The sequence below is a fragment of the Rhipicephalus sanguineus genome, chromosome 4 (assembly GCF_013339695.2).
Source record: "Rhipicephalus sanguineus isolate Rsan-2018 chromosome 4, BIME_Rsan_1.4, whole genome shotgun sequence".
NCBI lineage: Eukaryota > Metazoa > Arthropoda > Arachnida > Ixodida > Ixodidae > Rhipicephalus > Rhipicephalus sanguineus.
In genome coordinates, this window is record NC_051179.1 from 42,838,377 (window position 1) to 42,856,186 (window position 17,810).

The window sequence follows — 17,810 nt, forward strand, 5'->3', positions numbered from 1 at the left end:
CCCAATAACTAAGGCTCTGCATCCGCCGATAGAGAGGGTCTGCAAGAGAAGTGATCGGAAAATTGGGATGTCCTATTTACTTGGGTGCTGTAAACATTAAGAATTAAAAACTTTGATGTTTTTTCCTAGGAGGTATTAACTCGATAATAAATTGTACCATCCGCAATACCTGTATCATGCTGTAACGACCGTGTGGTGACGTTTCACTAGAGTATGCAACTCTCGTCTCCTCCCCGTCGGCACTACAGAATGATCTGTAACCCAGAGTAATTTTGGCCTTACAATGTGTCTCTTGTAACATATGACATCAGGATTTCCTTTATTAATTAGGTATTGATGTAAGTTGGATCTCTTTCTACTGTAGCCCTCGACAGTTCCATTGCCAGATAGTATAATGGTCGTGTCGATCCATGGTGGCAGTTACGGTGTTCCGGTCCCCTCCACTGTAGATTGTCGAGGGTCTCATATTGGCTTACTGTTGTTTTGATGAGGCCGCCTCCACTGGTTTGAGGTCCCCACGTTCTTCATACAAGTCTCAATATCGGTAAATCTAGTAGCTATTGTGTTAAATTGTTGTTGTATTTGGGTCATAATAGCCTGTGTAACTTGCTGGGTAATTTGTGTGCAGCCATGTCTTTAAAGCTTGAATCTAGGATATCTAGTTTGTCTTCTAGACTGTCAATTTTCCTGTCGAGTGCATCCTGTCTTTTCTCTATAGTTTTATTGGACTTAGTCTTTTTAACTGTGATCGGTCTGGTTATCGTCTGTGGCCTTGCGTTTGGCTGGCGTGTTAGCCTCTTCCTCCATGTCTGCCACTTGTTCTTCTATACTATCTATTTTGATACCTCGCCCGTTTTTGAGAGTGGTGTTTTTCTGCCCTCAATCTACTGTTTTCTTCTTCTAGAGCTACAATCCGCTGATGGTGTTGTAGCATAATTTTTTCATTTCTGCTAGTTCTTTTTCCAACTCTTTGTTTATAGCGTTCGATTCAGCCTCTGCCTCGCGCGCGCGCTCCGGAAGCCCCGTCAGCCCAGCTCACCTGTAATGGGGGTCCGGTGTTCTGGTTTCCCGTAGTGCCTTTGCTGTTGTCGGTGGCCTGGGGTGGCTTGGTGGGCTTGACACTGCGGGTTGTGGACCTTGACCTTGATCGATTGCTGGAGCGTGACCTGCTCCTGACCCTTGTGAGGGAACCCGATTTGTTCCTGCTGGTTGTACTTGGGCTTCTTGCTTGTCAACGTAGTTGTCGTATTCCACCTGTTCCTCTCTCCTGGCACGTTCCCATCTTCGTCGTTTGACGAGGTATGGAATCCGATACCTGGCTTGGCAACGTTTATATCCCCGTCGGGTGGTCTTTTCCACATAGTTGGCATTCTGCTTTGCAATCATGGTCTTGCTTTGGATTCTTGGTGCTGCAGCCCCGACAGATTTTTGTCGGTAGGATTGGGGCAGACGTCCGCGCGGTGTCCAAGTCTGCCGCATTCATAGCAGATGTCAAATTGTTTCTTGTAAAGCGCGCAGCGAACAAGCGCTGCTCCGTAGTTCACATAGCTTGGGACTCCGTGGATATGCTGTGATTTTTTTCGGAAGGAGGGGGGGGGTAGAGGAGGTTATCGCGTCCCTTTATCTATGTTCGTGAGTGTTTTTCTATGTGTGCGTGCATATATACACAGGCAAATCTCTAAAATTTCGGGGTAGTTTGAACCAGTAGCATAACCGAACATTTTTTCGGGAGAGGAGGGGGGGTGGGGTGGAGTTGAACTATATATTGCCACGAGCATGGGATGACATTGCGCTATTCTACTGTGTGTATGTGCCACTGTAAAACTGGCGAGAGGAGAAGGAAGTGGAAAAGACGAAGAAGTCGTGACAATATGTATGTTTCTGCGTGCGTTTGCATGTGCGCGTGTGTGTGCGTGTATCTATACACATTCAAAATTGAAAATTTTCGGAAGGTTAGAACCCCTTCCCCTCACCCCCCCCCCGTACAGCGGCGTAGCCAGAAATAGTTTTCGGAGGAGATGCGTGTGTGCATGTGGGGGGGGGGGGGGGGGGTCACTCCTTTATGTATGTTAATTGTGCGTGTGTTTGCAGCACGACCTCCGTTTGCAAGTGTGCGCCTGCATATAAACACACACAATACAAAAATCTTGGCCAATGGCGTGGCGGTAACGTTACACCTAAATCTCACCTCCTCTCCATTTGTTCGAGCATGATATTTCATCGCAAGTGTTATGTGCATGTATGTATGTAAGCAGGCACGTAGCCAGGATTTTTTTTCGGGGGGGGCCCAAGGCCTAATTGTTCGAAAGAAAGTCTTTCCATGGCAAAAACAAAAAAAAAAGTTGCCTGGTAATATAGAAGGCTGGAAAAATTTCGGGGGGGGCCGGGCCCCCCGGGCCCCCCCCCTTGCCTACGTGCCTGTATGTAAGTACCTCACTACTTAGAGGTGATGCGGCTGGAATCGCCAGTCACGTATCTCGTGTGTACGCGCGCGCCTGCTTACCATGGGACTCTCCCAGAGGAAGTGTCCATGGCATCCTGAGGTGTACTCTTCCAAATGCAAAAACTGTGAAGGCACAGCGATCAAATGCTCTGGGCCTGCCCTGCGCTAAACGGTCTCAATGGGGACAGACAGTTATGGGAATCCTTCCTTCACAGCCAGGAAGAAAAAGACCAAAAAGAAGTCATCCGTCAAGCCCAGGCCGCCTCCGGAAGCCAAGTAGTTCCGGCCCACGTCTAGGGGGGAAGTAGACAGAGAAAGGGGGATCGAGCTGCGTCTCACCCTTATCACCCATACTCTCTGACGGGTGTGGTGTCCTCGACTGACAGACAGTTACTGTCACCCCCGCCCCCCACCTTTCTATTTTCCATGAAGAACCTCTTCTCAAATAAAATGCTTTCTCTCTCTCTCTTGGGGTAGTGGCTTTGCCGGGGGGGGGGGGGGCGGTAGTTGACCCCTCCAAACCCCTTCTCGAAATGTTTACATTTCATATGTTATATGCGCGCGAGCATACAAACGTACATAAAATTCCTGGCTACGCACCTGGCTCGGGGATTCGATCTCACCCAACTTCTCCAGAACCCGAAATTTTTCTGCTTGTACGTGTTATATGGAAGGCGAGTCCAACTTCATGAAAATTTAATTCCTACGTTTCCGCGCTAGCGCGGTGGTCCTTTCACTGGGCCTTTATAGAGGCTGACGAACGCTGGAAAGAGAAAGAAAGACGCCACGCCGATTCAGCCCGAAAACGGCGTTCCTGGGACGGCGGCTACCTATAAAAAAACTGATCGCTTAGTTAGTAGGAAGCATCGCGGAATGAGAAACAAAGAAAGATGGGGAAAAAAGAAAGAAAAAAGAGCATTGAGTAATGAGAAAGAAAGAAAGAAAGAAAGAAAGAAAGAAAGAAAGAAAGAAAGAAAGAAAGAAAGAAAGAAAGAAAGAAAGAAAGAAAGAAAGAAAGAAAGAAAGAAAGAAAGAAAGAAAGAAAGAAAGAAAGAAAGAAAGAAAGAAAGAAAGAAAGAAAGGACGACGACAACAAGCTTCGTCTGCCCCCATTAGCCCGATAGGGGAGGGCGACTGGCTTTTTGTGTCAATGAACTTCTCTTGATTAAGATTAGTGCATGTTCACGGGCTATTGTTTCAGGTTATCCTTTGCTGAATCGCATAAAAGGGTCAGAAACCTTCCACTGGCTCGCAACTATAAAAATTCAGCGCGTTTCCCCAACTTCCTAAAGCTTCCGTCGAGGTCTCAGGGAGGAGACAAAGTCGAGCCCGAGCGGTTTTCGTCGCCAATTTGCTTGAGACATACTCACAGGTGAGCTGAATCTTTACTGTCTATATTGTTACGTTGCGACTAAGTCGCACGTAGAAGCTGGTGTAGAGGTCATTGCTTGAAAAATGCTTCGTGTACCCGCGAGAAATTTTTAGCCGTGAAGCGCGTTTTGGTAACTGTGTCGTTGGCCTGCACTTATTAAACAGTATCACTAAAATCATTCTTCGAATTGCATGTTGCCCTTGCATTACGGAGTTGCTACATTGCTTATATACAATTAGACTAACAAGAGCGACCAGTCTATACGAATGAGAAATCTCAATGCCGCATGCAGAGAAACACAATGTGTTTCCTAATCTGGAAAATACACATTTAAAACAAAGGAGGGGGCGAAATGTCTCTTATATTAATCACCACACTAATTGCGCAAGAACTAGAGATTCTAGGGAAAAAAAACCTTTCACGTGTACACTACGTTTCGTTTTTCTTTCGCTTGATTTGCTATACAGCGTGACATGATATTCTTCACCACAGATTATTCGCTATGAAGGCCTACGTCATCTTGGCACTCCTCGTCCTGGGCCATTTGTGTCGTAAGTACCAACACTGTGCACTGCCTCCTCTTCTTCGTTATACATGCATGTTATACCTTTTTGGTTACCTTTCACTTATGAGTATGTTCTGCATCAGGAGGGAGATGGCAGGCAGGTTTCGGATTTTGCCTTTGTTTGCAGAAAACCTACCAATATTCGTAATTTGCCTAGTGATCAGCCCTCAGAAGTATATTTCCTCTAATATTCTGCAATTACTTGGCGCACCTATCACCTAACATTCTTACTTTAAAATTTCTTGTTATTATAACTTTTTCGTCAAAAGATGTTGGCATGTATGTTATAGGTGACCTAATCTCTTTGCTTTATATTCGGTTTCATAATAAAGGCATGTGCTAGTGCGAAATAAGCCCAGCTAGTACGACAATCATGGGCGTCAAATTGAATAACTTGTCATTATTCGATGGGCATAAAAATGATATTACCTGTCCGGATAAATGTTGTAATTTCGTCCCTTAGGCTTTAGAAGGTCAACTTTGTTGAAGTATATTGCTGGCTTGTTCCGATCTGCGAGCGAGTCTGCGTGTAGGCTTTGGGGAATATAAAAAAAAAATCACGCAGAATATCTTTTGGTAGTCACCTCAGTGATGCGTAAGCGTAGAATTTTACTGTAAATTGCATCATTCCCTAGAACGTTTTTTTTTTTTTTTTCGGGCGGCATTGGCAAGGCGTCTTTCAACTTCTTTCTAGCGTTCGTCAGCCTCTGGAACGGCCCCACAGAAGGTCACCCCGCGACCCCTGAAATGCTAGTTATAGGCTTGAATCTTCAGTAGTCTCAATTTTCATTATGTGTACAATCCTCCATGTGTAGACATTACACCTTGTCCTAGAGAGCTCGTGTGTTCCACAATCACGAAAGTCAACGAAGCCTAAAGCATTCTTCTCGATTTTTTTTATTGCACTGCCGGTCAAACGTACGCGCATATCGTTCCCATATATTCACATACATTCACATTCACGTTCAAATATATTCACAATCGCATATCCACAGGTGCTAAGCCCAGTGGTTAAGACAGTGCCCTTCAGAGCCAGGGTGCTTGGGTTCCAACCCTAAACCGCCAAGGCAGCTGATTGTGTTTTACAGATTATTTTTTTTTTTAGAGCAACGATCGTTTAACGTGACTGTTGGACGGACGGACACTTTTTCCGTTAAGTCCGCATAGAAATACGTGCACATTTAAAATTCGGAAATAATGTGTATCCAGCCATTGTCTCCACCCTATTTCGTATGAAGAAGGCGTTCGGCACATTGGCTTGTAGGAACGCGTGAGGAATATGCATTGTCAGTCATGCATGCAGCTCCCTCTTAAAGGCAATTAATGAGGCTATCTAGTGCGATCAAAGTACAGTGCGTTATTTTGCGCCAATGTTTTGTGTAGCTGAGAATTCGTTCTATTGATACAACGTCGTTACCGTATTGAAGCGTAAAACGCGTGTCTGTAATAATGGCCACTCTGGAATACTATTTCCTCATTATTATTCCCTAACGATCTTCCATTCATCCATCTTAATGTCATTGTAATTCGCACATGGGTTTCATTTTCCTTTCTCTCATTTCGTGGAACAGAAATTCAAGCAGCCACGCTGAGCAAGCCAGCGACGAGCACGGACGACGCGAGGAAGCTACTCGTCGAGAAACTTTCCCATTCCATCATGGAGCACCGAGAAGAGCTCCTCGAGGCCCTCAAGGGAATGGACAGCACAGGCGACGGAACCGATGAGCAGATCTTGCCAGCCTTACTCGTGCCTCTAATTACGGCCATTGCCGGTGGAGCTGTATCCGGAGCTGTTGGAGCCGGTGTGGCGATAGCCGTTCAGAAAGGCTGAACGCATCTTCCACGGCATCGTTTTCGGTACAATAAATTATTCCACATTTACAATCCGGAAGTGGTCTGTAATATTTACCAATGAACGCGTGCATAAATAAAACATATTGCGACGGTCAACCACTCCCGATTTGCAGTGGAACGCACAATTTGCAGTCATATAATTATTTCTGCTACATCCATCTGACACACTGGTACAAATGTGCACCCATGTGTCAAAAGAATTCAAATGGACAGGTTTCACTAGACAGCGGTAGCATTTCTTTAGGAAATATTGATGCATTTATCTATAGCGCCGGCTACTTTTTTTCACGGACGATAGGATTAGTGGAAACGACATCCATTACAAAAAGTTAAATGAGGTCGCACCTATATAAACACAGCGTCTGTAATTCAGTCAAGCTGAAAAAAAAAAAAAAAAAAACAGGTCCGCAGGAAGTCTATGACACAAGACACTGTCCTTGAAGACGGGGTAGCGCCGGAGCCATCGCTTCGACAAGTCGCAACGGCCGCAACTGCAGTGTTGAAGAAGACAAGTCCGCTTCCCGAAACGTCGGCTCCGGCGACACCCCGAGTTCACGAATTTTTAACAGCGTAGCTGTTTAGCAAATCGCTCGTTGCCCGACGAACCAAAAAAGTACCGTCATCATAAACGGGTGTGTGCCCCAGAATTTGCTTAAATCTCACTACTCAGCACTGGTCCACTAAAAATGAAGGAGGCAACAGTTAGCCCAACAACAATTGGCTGCGAAGCGACGGCGGCGATCCGAAGACCCCTAGTACGTACAACGAGAGAGTATACTATAGTAACGGGAAAGGCAACGGCGCGCTGTGAGAAGACGCCGAAGCGATGGAAGGCCTAAAGCCAACGACGAAGTGCCCGGATATCTATGAGAGGTGCGGACGCTTGGTTTCAGCCCGATTTTCTGACTGTGGAGTTCGGACACTCAGAAACAACCACGCGTCACCTAGCTAAAGCCTAGCAACGACCTAGAAGCTACCTGGAGACAACATGCATCACCTATAGCTAAGGCCTAGAAACAACCTATAAACAACCAGATTAGTCTTCAAAATTGTCTAGTTTCGCTGTTTCGAGCGTTGCGCGGCTGAGTGCAAGCTTCGCCAATTCTTTCCTCTCTTCGAGCTTCCGTCGTCTCCTGAAAGTCTGCCTCTTTCGAAAATACAATTAGTACAGGTCACATAAAATGCAGTGACAATGACACCAACGTTTTAACAAATAAGGCTACGAATAGGGTCCTTAGAATAACAGAGAGCGGAGCTAGTTGGTAAGCATTCATGTTAAAGAGACTGGGCGTGCAAGCACGGACACAAGAGAGAAGTCAAGACACCGCAAACACCGACTAACGACTGAAAAGGCGCAAGACGGCGGAAAAGAAAAAGGGTACGAAAACTTATCTGCGCATGCCCATACAATAGACGAACCTATCAATCCGGCACGCGTGGTGGTCTACGTGAGAGATAACTATTCAGACACTTGATTCCTCCTTTATGCAGGTTAACCGATGGTTGGCTCACGCATGCGCTACCACTGTTATCGATATACCAGGCCTCAGCCATTACATGCGCACGTGCAAGCGTGCAAGTACACCATTCTGACCCAGTAAATAGTTCGTCTATATGTATACCGAGTGAGTGAGTCAGAACTTTATTTTGGTCCAAAAGTGGCAGAAGCTGAACGCGACTGGAGGTCCCGCTAGCTCAGCCAGGTGGCTCCACCCAGGAAGGTGCCGGAAGCTGGAGCCTCTCGGCGATGTCCCGGGCCCTCTGGACTGCCAGGAGTTGTTTGTTGAGCTCCATGCTGCGCATGGCAGCCTCCCAGGAGGGTTTGTCCGATAATCCTGACCCCGAATTAAAGGGGCACAGCCAGAGCATGTGTTCGAAATTACAGTGCTCGTGATTACAGTGCTGACAGTGAGGTGAAAAGTCTGGATCGATTCTGTTTAGCATGGCTGGAGTGATGTACGTTTTTGTCTGTAGTTGTCGTAGTGTGACCGCTTGCGCTTTATTCAATTTAGGGTGTGGAGGGGGGAAGAGCCTGCGCCCTAGTTTGTGAGCTGAGGTGATTTCGTGGAACGATATTAATGGATCCTTGAAGTCCATGCATCTCCGTTCCCGTCCCGTCTGAGATGGCCGGTCACCGCCGCGGGTAGCTAGTTCACGCGCTAGCTGGTGAGCCCTCTCGTTAGGGTTGCCGGTTGGGGAGGATGAGATGTCACCCATGTGGGCCGGGAACCATATGATGTGCGTTAGAGGATCTTCCCCTTCGTTAGCCTCAGCAGTCGTCTTATTAACAATGCTTGCGGCTGCGGCGGAGACGAAGCCGGATGAAAATGACCTGATGGCAGTTCGTGAGTCTGAAAAGATGGTGACGTCCCTTCTTCGTTCTTGCAGAGCTACCGCGATAGCCAGTTCCTCGGCTTCGTGAGTGAAGCCGGTGACCACCGTGACCGCGTTAACTAGTGATCCCTTGGCATTGACGACTGTGACGACATACGCGTCCTTCTTCCAGTATTTGGCTGCATCAACAAAGAGGGCGGTTGAGCTGGAATCGATCTTCCCCAGGATGGCCTCGGCTCTTGCTTTTCTTCGCCCTTCATTGTGTACAGGATGGATGTTCCTGGGGACCGGGTCGACGCATATAGCCCCTCTTATCGCCGAGGAGATCTTGTCTTTCTCGGGAGGCATGAACAGGGGTTGCAGCCCTGCCTCCAGGAGGATCCTGGTGCCTGCTTTTGTGAGGGACAATCGGCAAATTTGAGCGGTTCGTTGAGCTTCAAAGAGCTCCGTTGCTGTGTTGTGCAGTCCGAGCTGCAATAGCCGCTCCGTGTTGGTGCTTTTTGGAAGATTAAGAACCCGTTTAACCCCTGTCCTGATAAGGGCATCAATTTTATTGAGCTCCATCTTCTTCAGTTTCAAGAAAGGGGCAGTGTAGATAATGTGGCTGATGAGGAACGCATGGAAGGCTTTCATGAGATTGTCCTCTTTAAGCCCTTTCCTCTTGTTGGCAACTCTGGAGATGACCCTGGTGAAGCTGTGAGTACTCTTCTCGATACGTCTGAGTGCCTCAGTGTTGTTATTGCTGTACTTTCCAATTGTCATGCCAAGAACCTTGATTGAGTCGCAGATGGGGATTGTTTTTTCCGCTTTTGGACCGCAGGCAAATAGACGCCCCGTCGATCTCCGGCCCCCGTCTCGGGAAACGCTTGTGGAGGAGGAGTTCGGACTTGCTAGGTGACAGCTGTAGCCCCGTGCTAGCCAGAAAGTCTTCCGTGACGTCGAGTGCCCGTTGTAGGTTTCCCTCCAGCTTGCCAAGAGGGCCCTCCGCCGACCATATGGTGATGTCGTCCGCGTATATTACGTGGCCGATTCCCGGAACGTCGGCGAGTCGCTTGGATAGGTTGTGCATTGCAATATTAAATAAAAGCGGGGACAACACCGACCCTTGCGGTGTGCCCATGTTACCCAGTGTGTATTCTTTGCTCTTGATTTGGCCAATATGAACTGTAGCCTTTCTATCTGCCAGAAAAGACTTAACAAAGGTGTGAAACTTTTCGCCAAGGCTCAAGTTGGAAATTTCATTCAGAATATGCTCATGCCTGACCGTGTCAAAGGCTTTTGTCAGGTCGAGCGCCAGTATCCCTTTAATGTCCAGCGATGTGCTGTCAATTATGGCACTCTTAATGAGGAGCATGGCGTCTTGTGTGGACAAAGATTTCCGAAAGCCCACCATGTTGTGGCGAAAGAGGCCTTCGTCCTCAATATGCTCGCTAATTCGGTTATGAATGGCATGTTCAGCTACTTTTCCGAGGCATGAAGTGAGCGATATCGGTCGCAAATTCTCTGCTTGAAGGGGCTTTCCCGGTTTGGGTATGAATACGACCTTGGCTGTTCTCCACTCCTCGGGGACTTGGCCATCGGACCACACTTGGTTGATTTTTTCTGTAATGACGTCTATCGCTGCGTTGTCTAGATTTCTAAGGAGCTTGTTGGTAATTCCGTCTGGACCGGGCGCCGACCGTCCGTTTAGGTCCCGCAAGGCATGAACAATCTCCGCAACCTCGAAAGGTCTATCCAAGGCTGACTGCAGAGATCCTTGGTATTCGGGACTTGAGTTATTCCACGGAATGGACTTGCCCTCAAGCGGGATGTAAATATCCGCTAATTTGTCAGCGAAGGCCTGCGGATCACCGCCGTCTTTGGTGTTCATGTGCACAAGCCTTTCAATTTCCAACCGCGGGCGCTGCTTTTGGAAGGTTTGTTGCCGTCAGTAAGCAGATGCTTGAGTAGTCTCCACTTGCTGCCTTTGCGCATTTTCCCATCTGCCTCGTTGCATACCTCATCCCATTGCTGCGCGGCGAGCTTCTTGGCATGCGTTTCGATCTCCTTGTTGAGTTCGGATATCTTGGTTCTGAGCCTCCTGTTCATCTTTTGTCTCTTCCACCTCTCTCTGAGGGCGTTTTTGGCCTCCAGGAGATGGGCTAGTCTAGAGTCCATTGCAGGCACCGCTAGTTCTAGTTCCGTGGAGATCTCTTTGGTGGCCTTGTGGACCGCCTCCTTGAGATTACTAATGAGGTCTTCGAATGTTTCCCGGGGCCTCTCTTCTTTGGTACGGATGTCGCGGAACACATCCCAGTCAATGTACCTGTAAATTCTAGGTGGGGGTTGTGTAATGCTTGCGTTGATTTCCGTAATGAAGTGGTCACTACCCAGGTCCTCCTGTAGGTTGTCCCATGACCCTTCTACGTTGCGCAGGAAGGCCAAATCTGGGGTGGTATCCCTCTGTGCCGAATTGCCCTTGCGTGTCGGAAATCTCGGGTCCGTGATGAGTTTCAGGCCAAGGATTTCCGCACACTCGGCAAGTTTGTTCCCTTTGCCATCATTTTTGGAATAACCCCACGCTTTATTGTGCGCGTTGAAGTCCCCAGCGATGATTAGCGGTTTATCCTTGGCTTGCTTTGTAGCTGCCAGAAAACAGGTTGTTAAAATTTCGAAGCCTGTCCCTCGGAGGACTGTAAACGTTCAGAAGAAAGATGTTGGATTTGGTAGCACGACCGGGGATGATTTCGACCAGCTGTGATTCCAGGCCTTGCTTGTATGCGGGGGTGGTCCTCTCCACAAAGCTGACGTCTTTGCGGACAAGAGTGGCTATACCCCTAGCTTGTTTAAAGTCGGGGCACAGGGTCGGCCTGGTTACCCTGTACCCCGGAAAAGTTAGACTCCGTAGGGATTCATTGTACCCGCATTCTTGTAAATGAATGACATGTGGCTTTTGTTTGCATGATCTGAGAAGTTGTGCTAGACTATTCTTCTTCTTAGTGAATGAATTACAGTTCCACTGCCAGATTTTGAAAACGTGCTGCGAACTATCCATGATGTGGCTGTGCTAGTGGGATGACTTTACTGGCACAATCCTTATCGGCTCTGTGCTGGTCAGCGGGTTCATGCGGCGGGATTACTGCTCTCGGACAGGGTATAAGGGCTCCTGTTGCTGAAGCTGGAGCCTGTTTTGCGGATTTCGGGTGTGCAACTGGTCGTTCTAGGCGATCGAGTCTGGAACTAATCTGTGCGATTGAATCTTGTAGTTTTGTTAACACGGCGCTGATGGTGTTAAACGTAATATTCCGTCTCTTGTCGCGTCGACTCGTAGAGGTGCCTTCTACAGCTGAGACGTTGGAGGGGGCCTCGCTGATGTCTGACATACCATCACTAAGGTCATCCTCGCCTTCGTCCGACACGGCGGCAACTGCCCTGCGCTTGTGCGCGTTTCTTTGCGTGCTTACGATCGCGGGTGGTTGTGGATATGGCGTGGGGGTTTTTACAGTGCTGTTTTGTGGTTCACTAATTTTGATGGCCATAAGGGCCATTAGTTCTTCTACTTTATTCTTTAATTCTCTGTTTTCCCGCTCTAGGGCAAGGATGCGTTTTTCGTATTCGTTTTGCTCTGACTGTGCCTTACCTCTAACCGGGGTCGAGGGCCGAAACGTACTGAATAAATGATATGTGACATGATGCGGGAACTGACAATGAGAATTTCCATAGACATCACATCGGCGTTATAGATAACATATTTGGGTCAACCTTATCAGTTTCCATGCTCGCTTAGTATTTATTGAAAATCTGCAACCATCTGGCGGCCCTCGAGTGCACTTCCGCCATGTTCAAGGCTAAGCGCGGTTCGCCATGAGCATCCCACCGAACGGCACAAATTAACCAACTACAAATAACACGCTTCAGTACAATCGGTCCATTCGGGGAGAATTGATGACGCACTCGAAGTGCCCGTTTAGCAAGTTCCGTACGTATCAAAGTTCGACGGATGATAAGAACCGCGATGCCCGCGTGTTGCAGTGTGCCGTCTTGCTCTGATATAGCGAGTCAGGATGATGATAAAAATATGAATGAAGGTTTCCAGGAAACAGTATATCCGTGCAATATTTCCTCGCTGCCGACGAGAAGCATCACAGTGTTCCCGTCCTCCGGCTATTACTCCTCACGACTGGCGCCATGTTTACGTTCGCCGTTCTTATGAAATCCAGTATATAGGTGACAGCATCAGCTCTCATTATCACTGAACATTGTTGCACACCATACCAGAACGAGACACTTTTTGCTGCCGTGTGCTAAGGCAGAAAAAGCGGCTTCGGGTATGAGTCGCATGGCGGCTGCTCGCTCATAGACGCGTTGCTCTTTATGTATTCGTTGATTACATTGCGATAAGAGGCACATGCTAAATAGGCAGCTCACACGCGTCATCGATTCTCCCCGAACGGACCAGTTGTGTTGGACCGTGTTATTTGTAGTTTGTTTTCTATTGTGGAGTTCACCAGAGTTGGTACCGTTTCGCAGGATGCCTTGCACGCATATTCCTTCGCTGTGCATACGGTTCAAGCATTCCATGTGCCATGGAATGTTATTAGATGCCTGACGCATTTCGTATGAAACGGTAAAATTCTATTCTGGGAAATGGCTCCCATTCCACCGTGGGTGCAGTATTGTTGGTTGCCCGAAATAGTTTGGCAAGCGTTGAATCGGCGTCGCAAAATTAGTCCTTGCTGCGAGGGGTTGGCATTGTAAGGCGCCCGTAGGCCACGAGCGAGGATGGGAAACGCGAATTGTATTGACCTATCACCTTAATCCCCTGCACATATCGGAAAGATAATGCGCAATTGGTCACAAACGAGCGCGTTAATAAGGCGCGCGCACCGCCGCTTTCAGACGGCAGCGGGAAAGCACGGCGCCAGCCGTTCGCTCAGAAAGCAAGCGCAATGAAAAAACAAGTATTAAAAGACGCCGGCGCGCCGCATCCTTCTCCCCCCCCCCCCTCGAAACGGCCACCACCGGTAACCATCAGCCTCGGAGCAAACGCGCGTCAAAGTCTAGAAACATCTAGAAGGAAAACATGACGCGACGCCGAGTGACGCCAATGCGAGCGGAACCGTCGAGAAGAATCTCGCCCCTTCCCTGCCTTTGGCTGTGCTGCACGCCGAAGAACACTCCCGAGGCTTATGGAACCCGGGGGAGAGGGAATACAAGCGTGCACCGACTAGAGCATTGCACGGGCCCGCTTTATGAAGCCCGAGCCCAGCCCGGGCCCGTGGTTCCAAGTGCGGGCCCGGCCCGGGCCCGGGCGTACATGACCGAACCCAGCCCAAGCCTGGCCCGGGCGTACTTGACCGTACCCAGCCCGAGCCCGGCCCGGGCCCGGGCGTTCATTACTAATGGCATCTTCGGCTGAGGCGCAATGGCACCGTGGTGGTGGAAGGGAAGTTACGTGAAACACTGCCCGAGTTTCAGGCCCCGCTACGGGCCAGACGAACGTGTGAGCCACTAAACTCGGATCTGCGACAGCAGCGCCATCTCTGAGACGCGCACAGCACTCGAAATTCAGCAGACGACACTTTGCAACGGCGGATTTGTGCTGGGATTAAGAGCGCAAACGACGGAAAACCAGAGGATTAGAGACGCTTCCGAGACGCTGTGCGTCCAGCGTGTGCTCGTCTCTTCTCCACGCGCTTTTGCTGCGTGATTTTTGCACAAACTCAAGGAAGGTTAGCAGTTTCTGCATCGAAATCACTCTCCGGTGAAATCCTGACAGCAAAAGTAGCCGTGTGTGAGCACGGCCGGACGCTCTACAGCGCACGTATGTTTTACCTGCAGTCCGGCCGTGTTCTGCTGCAGCGCCGGATTGCGCCTGCACTGATGGAACGTCGCCGCGTCGTCTGCCAGCGCACATTGAACGACGGGATTGCACCACGCTCCACCGTCGACCTCCACGGTGGCTCGGTGGCGTGCACTCGTGTCGTGGCCGGCCCAGCCGAACGTGCGGCACCATACGCGTGGCGACCAGACGAACGTACGGCACCGCACGAGTGCGCAAAAAACGCCACGAGTGCCGCCAGCCGAAGATCCCATAAACTAATCCAGGGCGCGTTTGTTCATGACCAGGCCCGACCCGGGCCCGCTAGAGGATATTAGTTGTTGATGATGATTATTAATGATGCCGTGCGCTTTGCAGCGGGCGATCGGACGGAAAATCCGGTATGTACATGCATCGAAATGTTGCTTTGCCCACGGTGGTAGCTCAGCGGTTAAGCTGTTTCGCTGTTAAGTCCTAGGACGCGGGTGCGATACCCGCGGTCACGGCGGCCGCAATTTGGTGGGGGCGAAATGCAAGAACACCCGTGTATATACTTATCTTTAGGTGCACGTTAGAGAACTCGAGGTGGTCGAAATTGATCCGGTGCCACTACGGCGTGCCTCGTAATCATATCGTGGTTTTGGCACGTAATACCAAGGAATATAAATGAAATGTATCGTATGTGTCAACCTCGAATAAAAGATCGAAATCTTTATGCCTCCCATGGAAACAACCGTGATCTGGCCCATTGTTAGTGCTGTTTATATATATATATATATATATATAATACGTGTCACTTCAGCTTGGCACAGCATACCTTAGACCATGGAATGCATAACATTGGCGTGTGATCGAAGGCCCGACTTACGCCTTTTAATGAGCGGGTCCGAGTCCGGCCCGGCCCGCAGCCTCAAGCCCGGGCCCGGCCCGGGCCCGTGCAGTGCTCTATAGCACCGATGACCAGCGAACAGTCAGTCGGTCCGGAGATGGTGAAGTTATGTTGAGTGTGGTTCCATCAGCCAAAGAAGGCGTGTTTATGATGTTGTGCGGTCAGTCGATCGTCGATCTGGAAGAATTGGATGATGACGCCGTATGAGCAGCGACAAGTTACGTGAGTGTTTCCTGGAAGAGAAACATTCGGGACCGTCGACGGAAGGGAACAACGACGATCAGCGCTGGAGTTGGCGTGAGTGTTTCCTGGAAGAGAAGCATTCAAGTTACGTACAAGGATTGTGGACTGGATACGTGGTTGAATATTCAGGACTTTAACTGTTCTTTAATAGCGTGTAATGCATGAGATTGCATTTGTAGCGCGTGATCTGTTTGTTTTGTTCCCGTGTGTTCAAACACCATCTAAGTTATACTGAGAGCTGTAATTGATACCAGCCGAGTGTGCATGTTTGTGTAATGCTTGTACTGCCTTAACTGAGAATATATTTCGTTTGTGTTATAAACTCTTGGCTCTGACTCGGTCTTTGGACCACAACCGGCGCTCGCTGGCGCGCTAAAAGGACCAACTTAAATTGTCCGCGCTTTCGCGGGGCGTTTCGGGGGCCAATACGTCAGCCCTTGGAATCTGCCCGGCGATTTCCTCCCTCTTAACGGAACAAGTGACAGTAACATACCAGCCAATCGACGTCTACGTCTTGGAGCAATTAGCGCTTCTTATGTTCTCTCTCGAAGTACGTGAGGTGCAAAAATTTTTGACATTTTAAACGTGCGGTAACTATTCTATATATGTAACTTACGTGTTATCCCTACAGGAGCGAAGTAGCAGTTTGGAGAAATAGACAAGGGGGAAAATTTTTATTTATAATAATATGTACATTGCACAAGAATATTGCAAATGAGTTCTGCGGAATCTCGCGAGGTGGCGCGCTGCAAAAGGGTCGTTGTCAATTATTCCTTTCATAGTGCACAAGAATGTACACTGGCGCTTATGAAACACGCTTTGAAAGAGGTCAGTAGCACTTTCTTATCTCCCACCGTCGCTGCGCCTAGTCGTGTCGCGCGATAAAGCCTCGTCGCAACGATACTACCCAGCACGCAGGAGATGGCTAAAAACGTTTTACTTCCCACATTCAAAACAGAAATACAAAGATTATTTCCTCCCGCATTGCTTCGTTCTCAACGAAGGCACGCTTACATAAGACTCGGTGACGAACTTTTAGCTTCGTTGTCGTTGCGAGGCAGTTCTTTACACGTAATAACTGTTAACGAAACCGGTAGCAAATTCCGCTAACGCCGGCAAGGTCCTTACCCACTCGCCTGGCATTTCTGATGCACCGAATGCGTACGAACAAAGCAAACACAAGCAAACAGTTGCAGCAGCGACAGCAATACGACTCGGACAGAAACCTCCAACATGGCGACGCATCGGTACAGCGTCTTCAAACCTCCGATAGACGGCAGCGATCTTGCATAAGGTTTTATAGGCCCTATGCGAAATCGTTCTTGCAACGCTTTCCTGGTTGCATTGTGAACAGCCTTCGCTGTTAAGGCTCTGACACGTGCTATCGCTAGGCGCACTGCATTCAGACCACGTCTGAATGCAGTGGAACCTTCTTGAGTGTATGCGAATGTGCGATCAGATTATACGCACGACCCGTACTCTTGCATCAGCATATCATCAGGTTCACTTTTCAGAATCAAGCACAACACGTACGTGTGATGCGGTTAATTATAGACCTAACGGGAGCACCAGCGATAAGGCTAGAATGTACGATCACGCATGTAAAAAAGCCAGTGTACTTTACGGACGATCAGATTATCGACGACTGACGAATGTGCTCGCCTCCACCGTTGTATACGCCGTGTTACGTCTTTTGCTGGTCGCAAGTTTCCCCAGTAAAGCGTACAGTACAGTCTTTGCCGGTTCTAGTTCTGAGCTCTTCACCGTCACAATCACGTGACAATGTGAACAGACCCATGGACATCTACAATGTCCGTTTTATAACATAATTGCTCGGGTTTCGTCGCGCCAAAACCACGATATGATTATGAGGCACGCCGTTGTGGGGGACTACGGAGTGAATTTCGACTACCTCGGGTTATTTAACGTGCACATAAATCTTAGCACACGGGTGTTCTTTTGCATTTCGGCCGCATCGAAATGCGGCCGCCGTGGCCGGGAATCGAACCCGGCCCTCCAAATACCATCTTGATTTCACCCCAAGAAAATAATTCGCTGCGCGCAGTATTACACGCATTTACCGTGGAATTTTCATGTCCAGCAATCTGGGACATCGACTACTGCGGCAAAGTCGACCCTAAGGGGAAGCGCTCGGCGTAACTCTATGAGAGCTTTCTTTAAAAATTGATTACTGAGGAATGCCTCATTTTTCGCAAATTGCACGTCACGCTGACAACGTTCTTATGCTGCACATCGCGATTAGTTTTAATCCGCCGGCTGGATTTTTTTCCCGAGACACTTTCGTGGATC

General features: G+C 48.8%; 1 protein-coding gene across 1 annotated transcript; it reads left to right on the forward strand.

Moving 5' to 3' along the window:
* Positions 1-3,199: 3,199 nt before the first annotated feature.
* On the forward strand, positions 3,200-6,262 carry LOC119388747 (uncharacterized). The gene is made up of 3 exons (XM_037656165.2): positions 3,200-3,815; positions 4,308-4,366; positions 5,952-6,262. Exons 1-3 carry the CDS (start codon positions 3,622-3,624, stop codon positions 6,209-6,211), a joined length of 513 nt encoding a protein of 170 aa, XP_037512093.1. The 5' UTR covers positions 3,200-3,621; the 3' UTR covers positions 6,212-6,262.
* Positions 6,263-17,810: the final 11,548 nt, after the last annotated feature.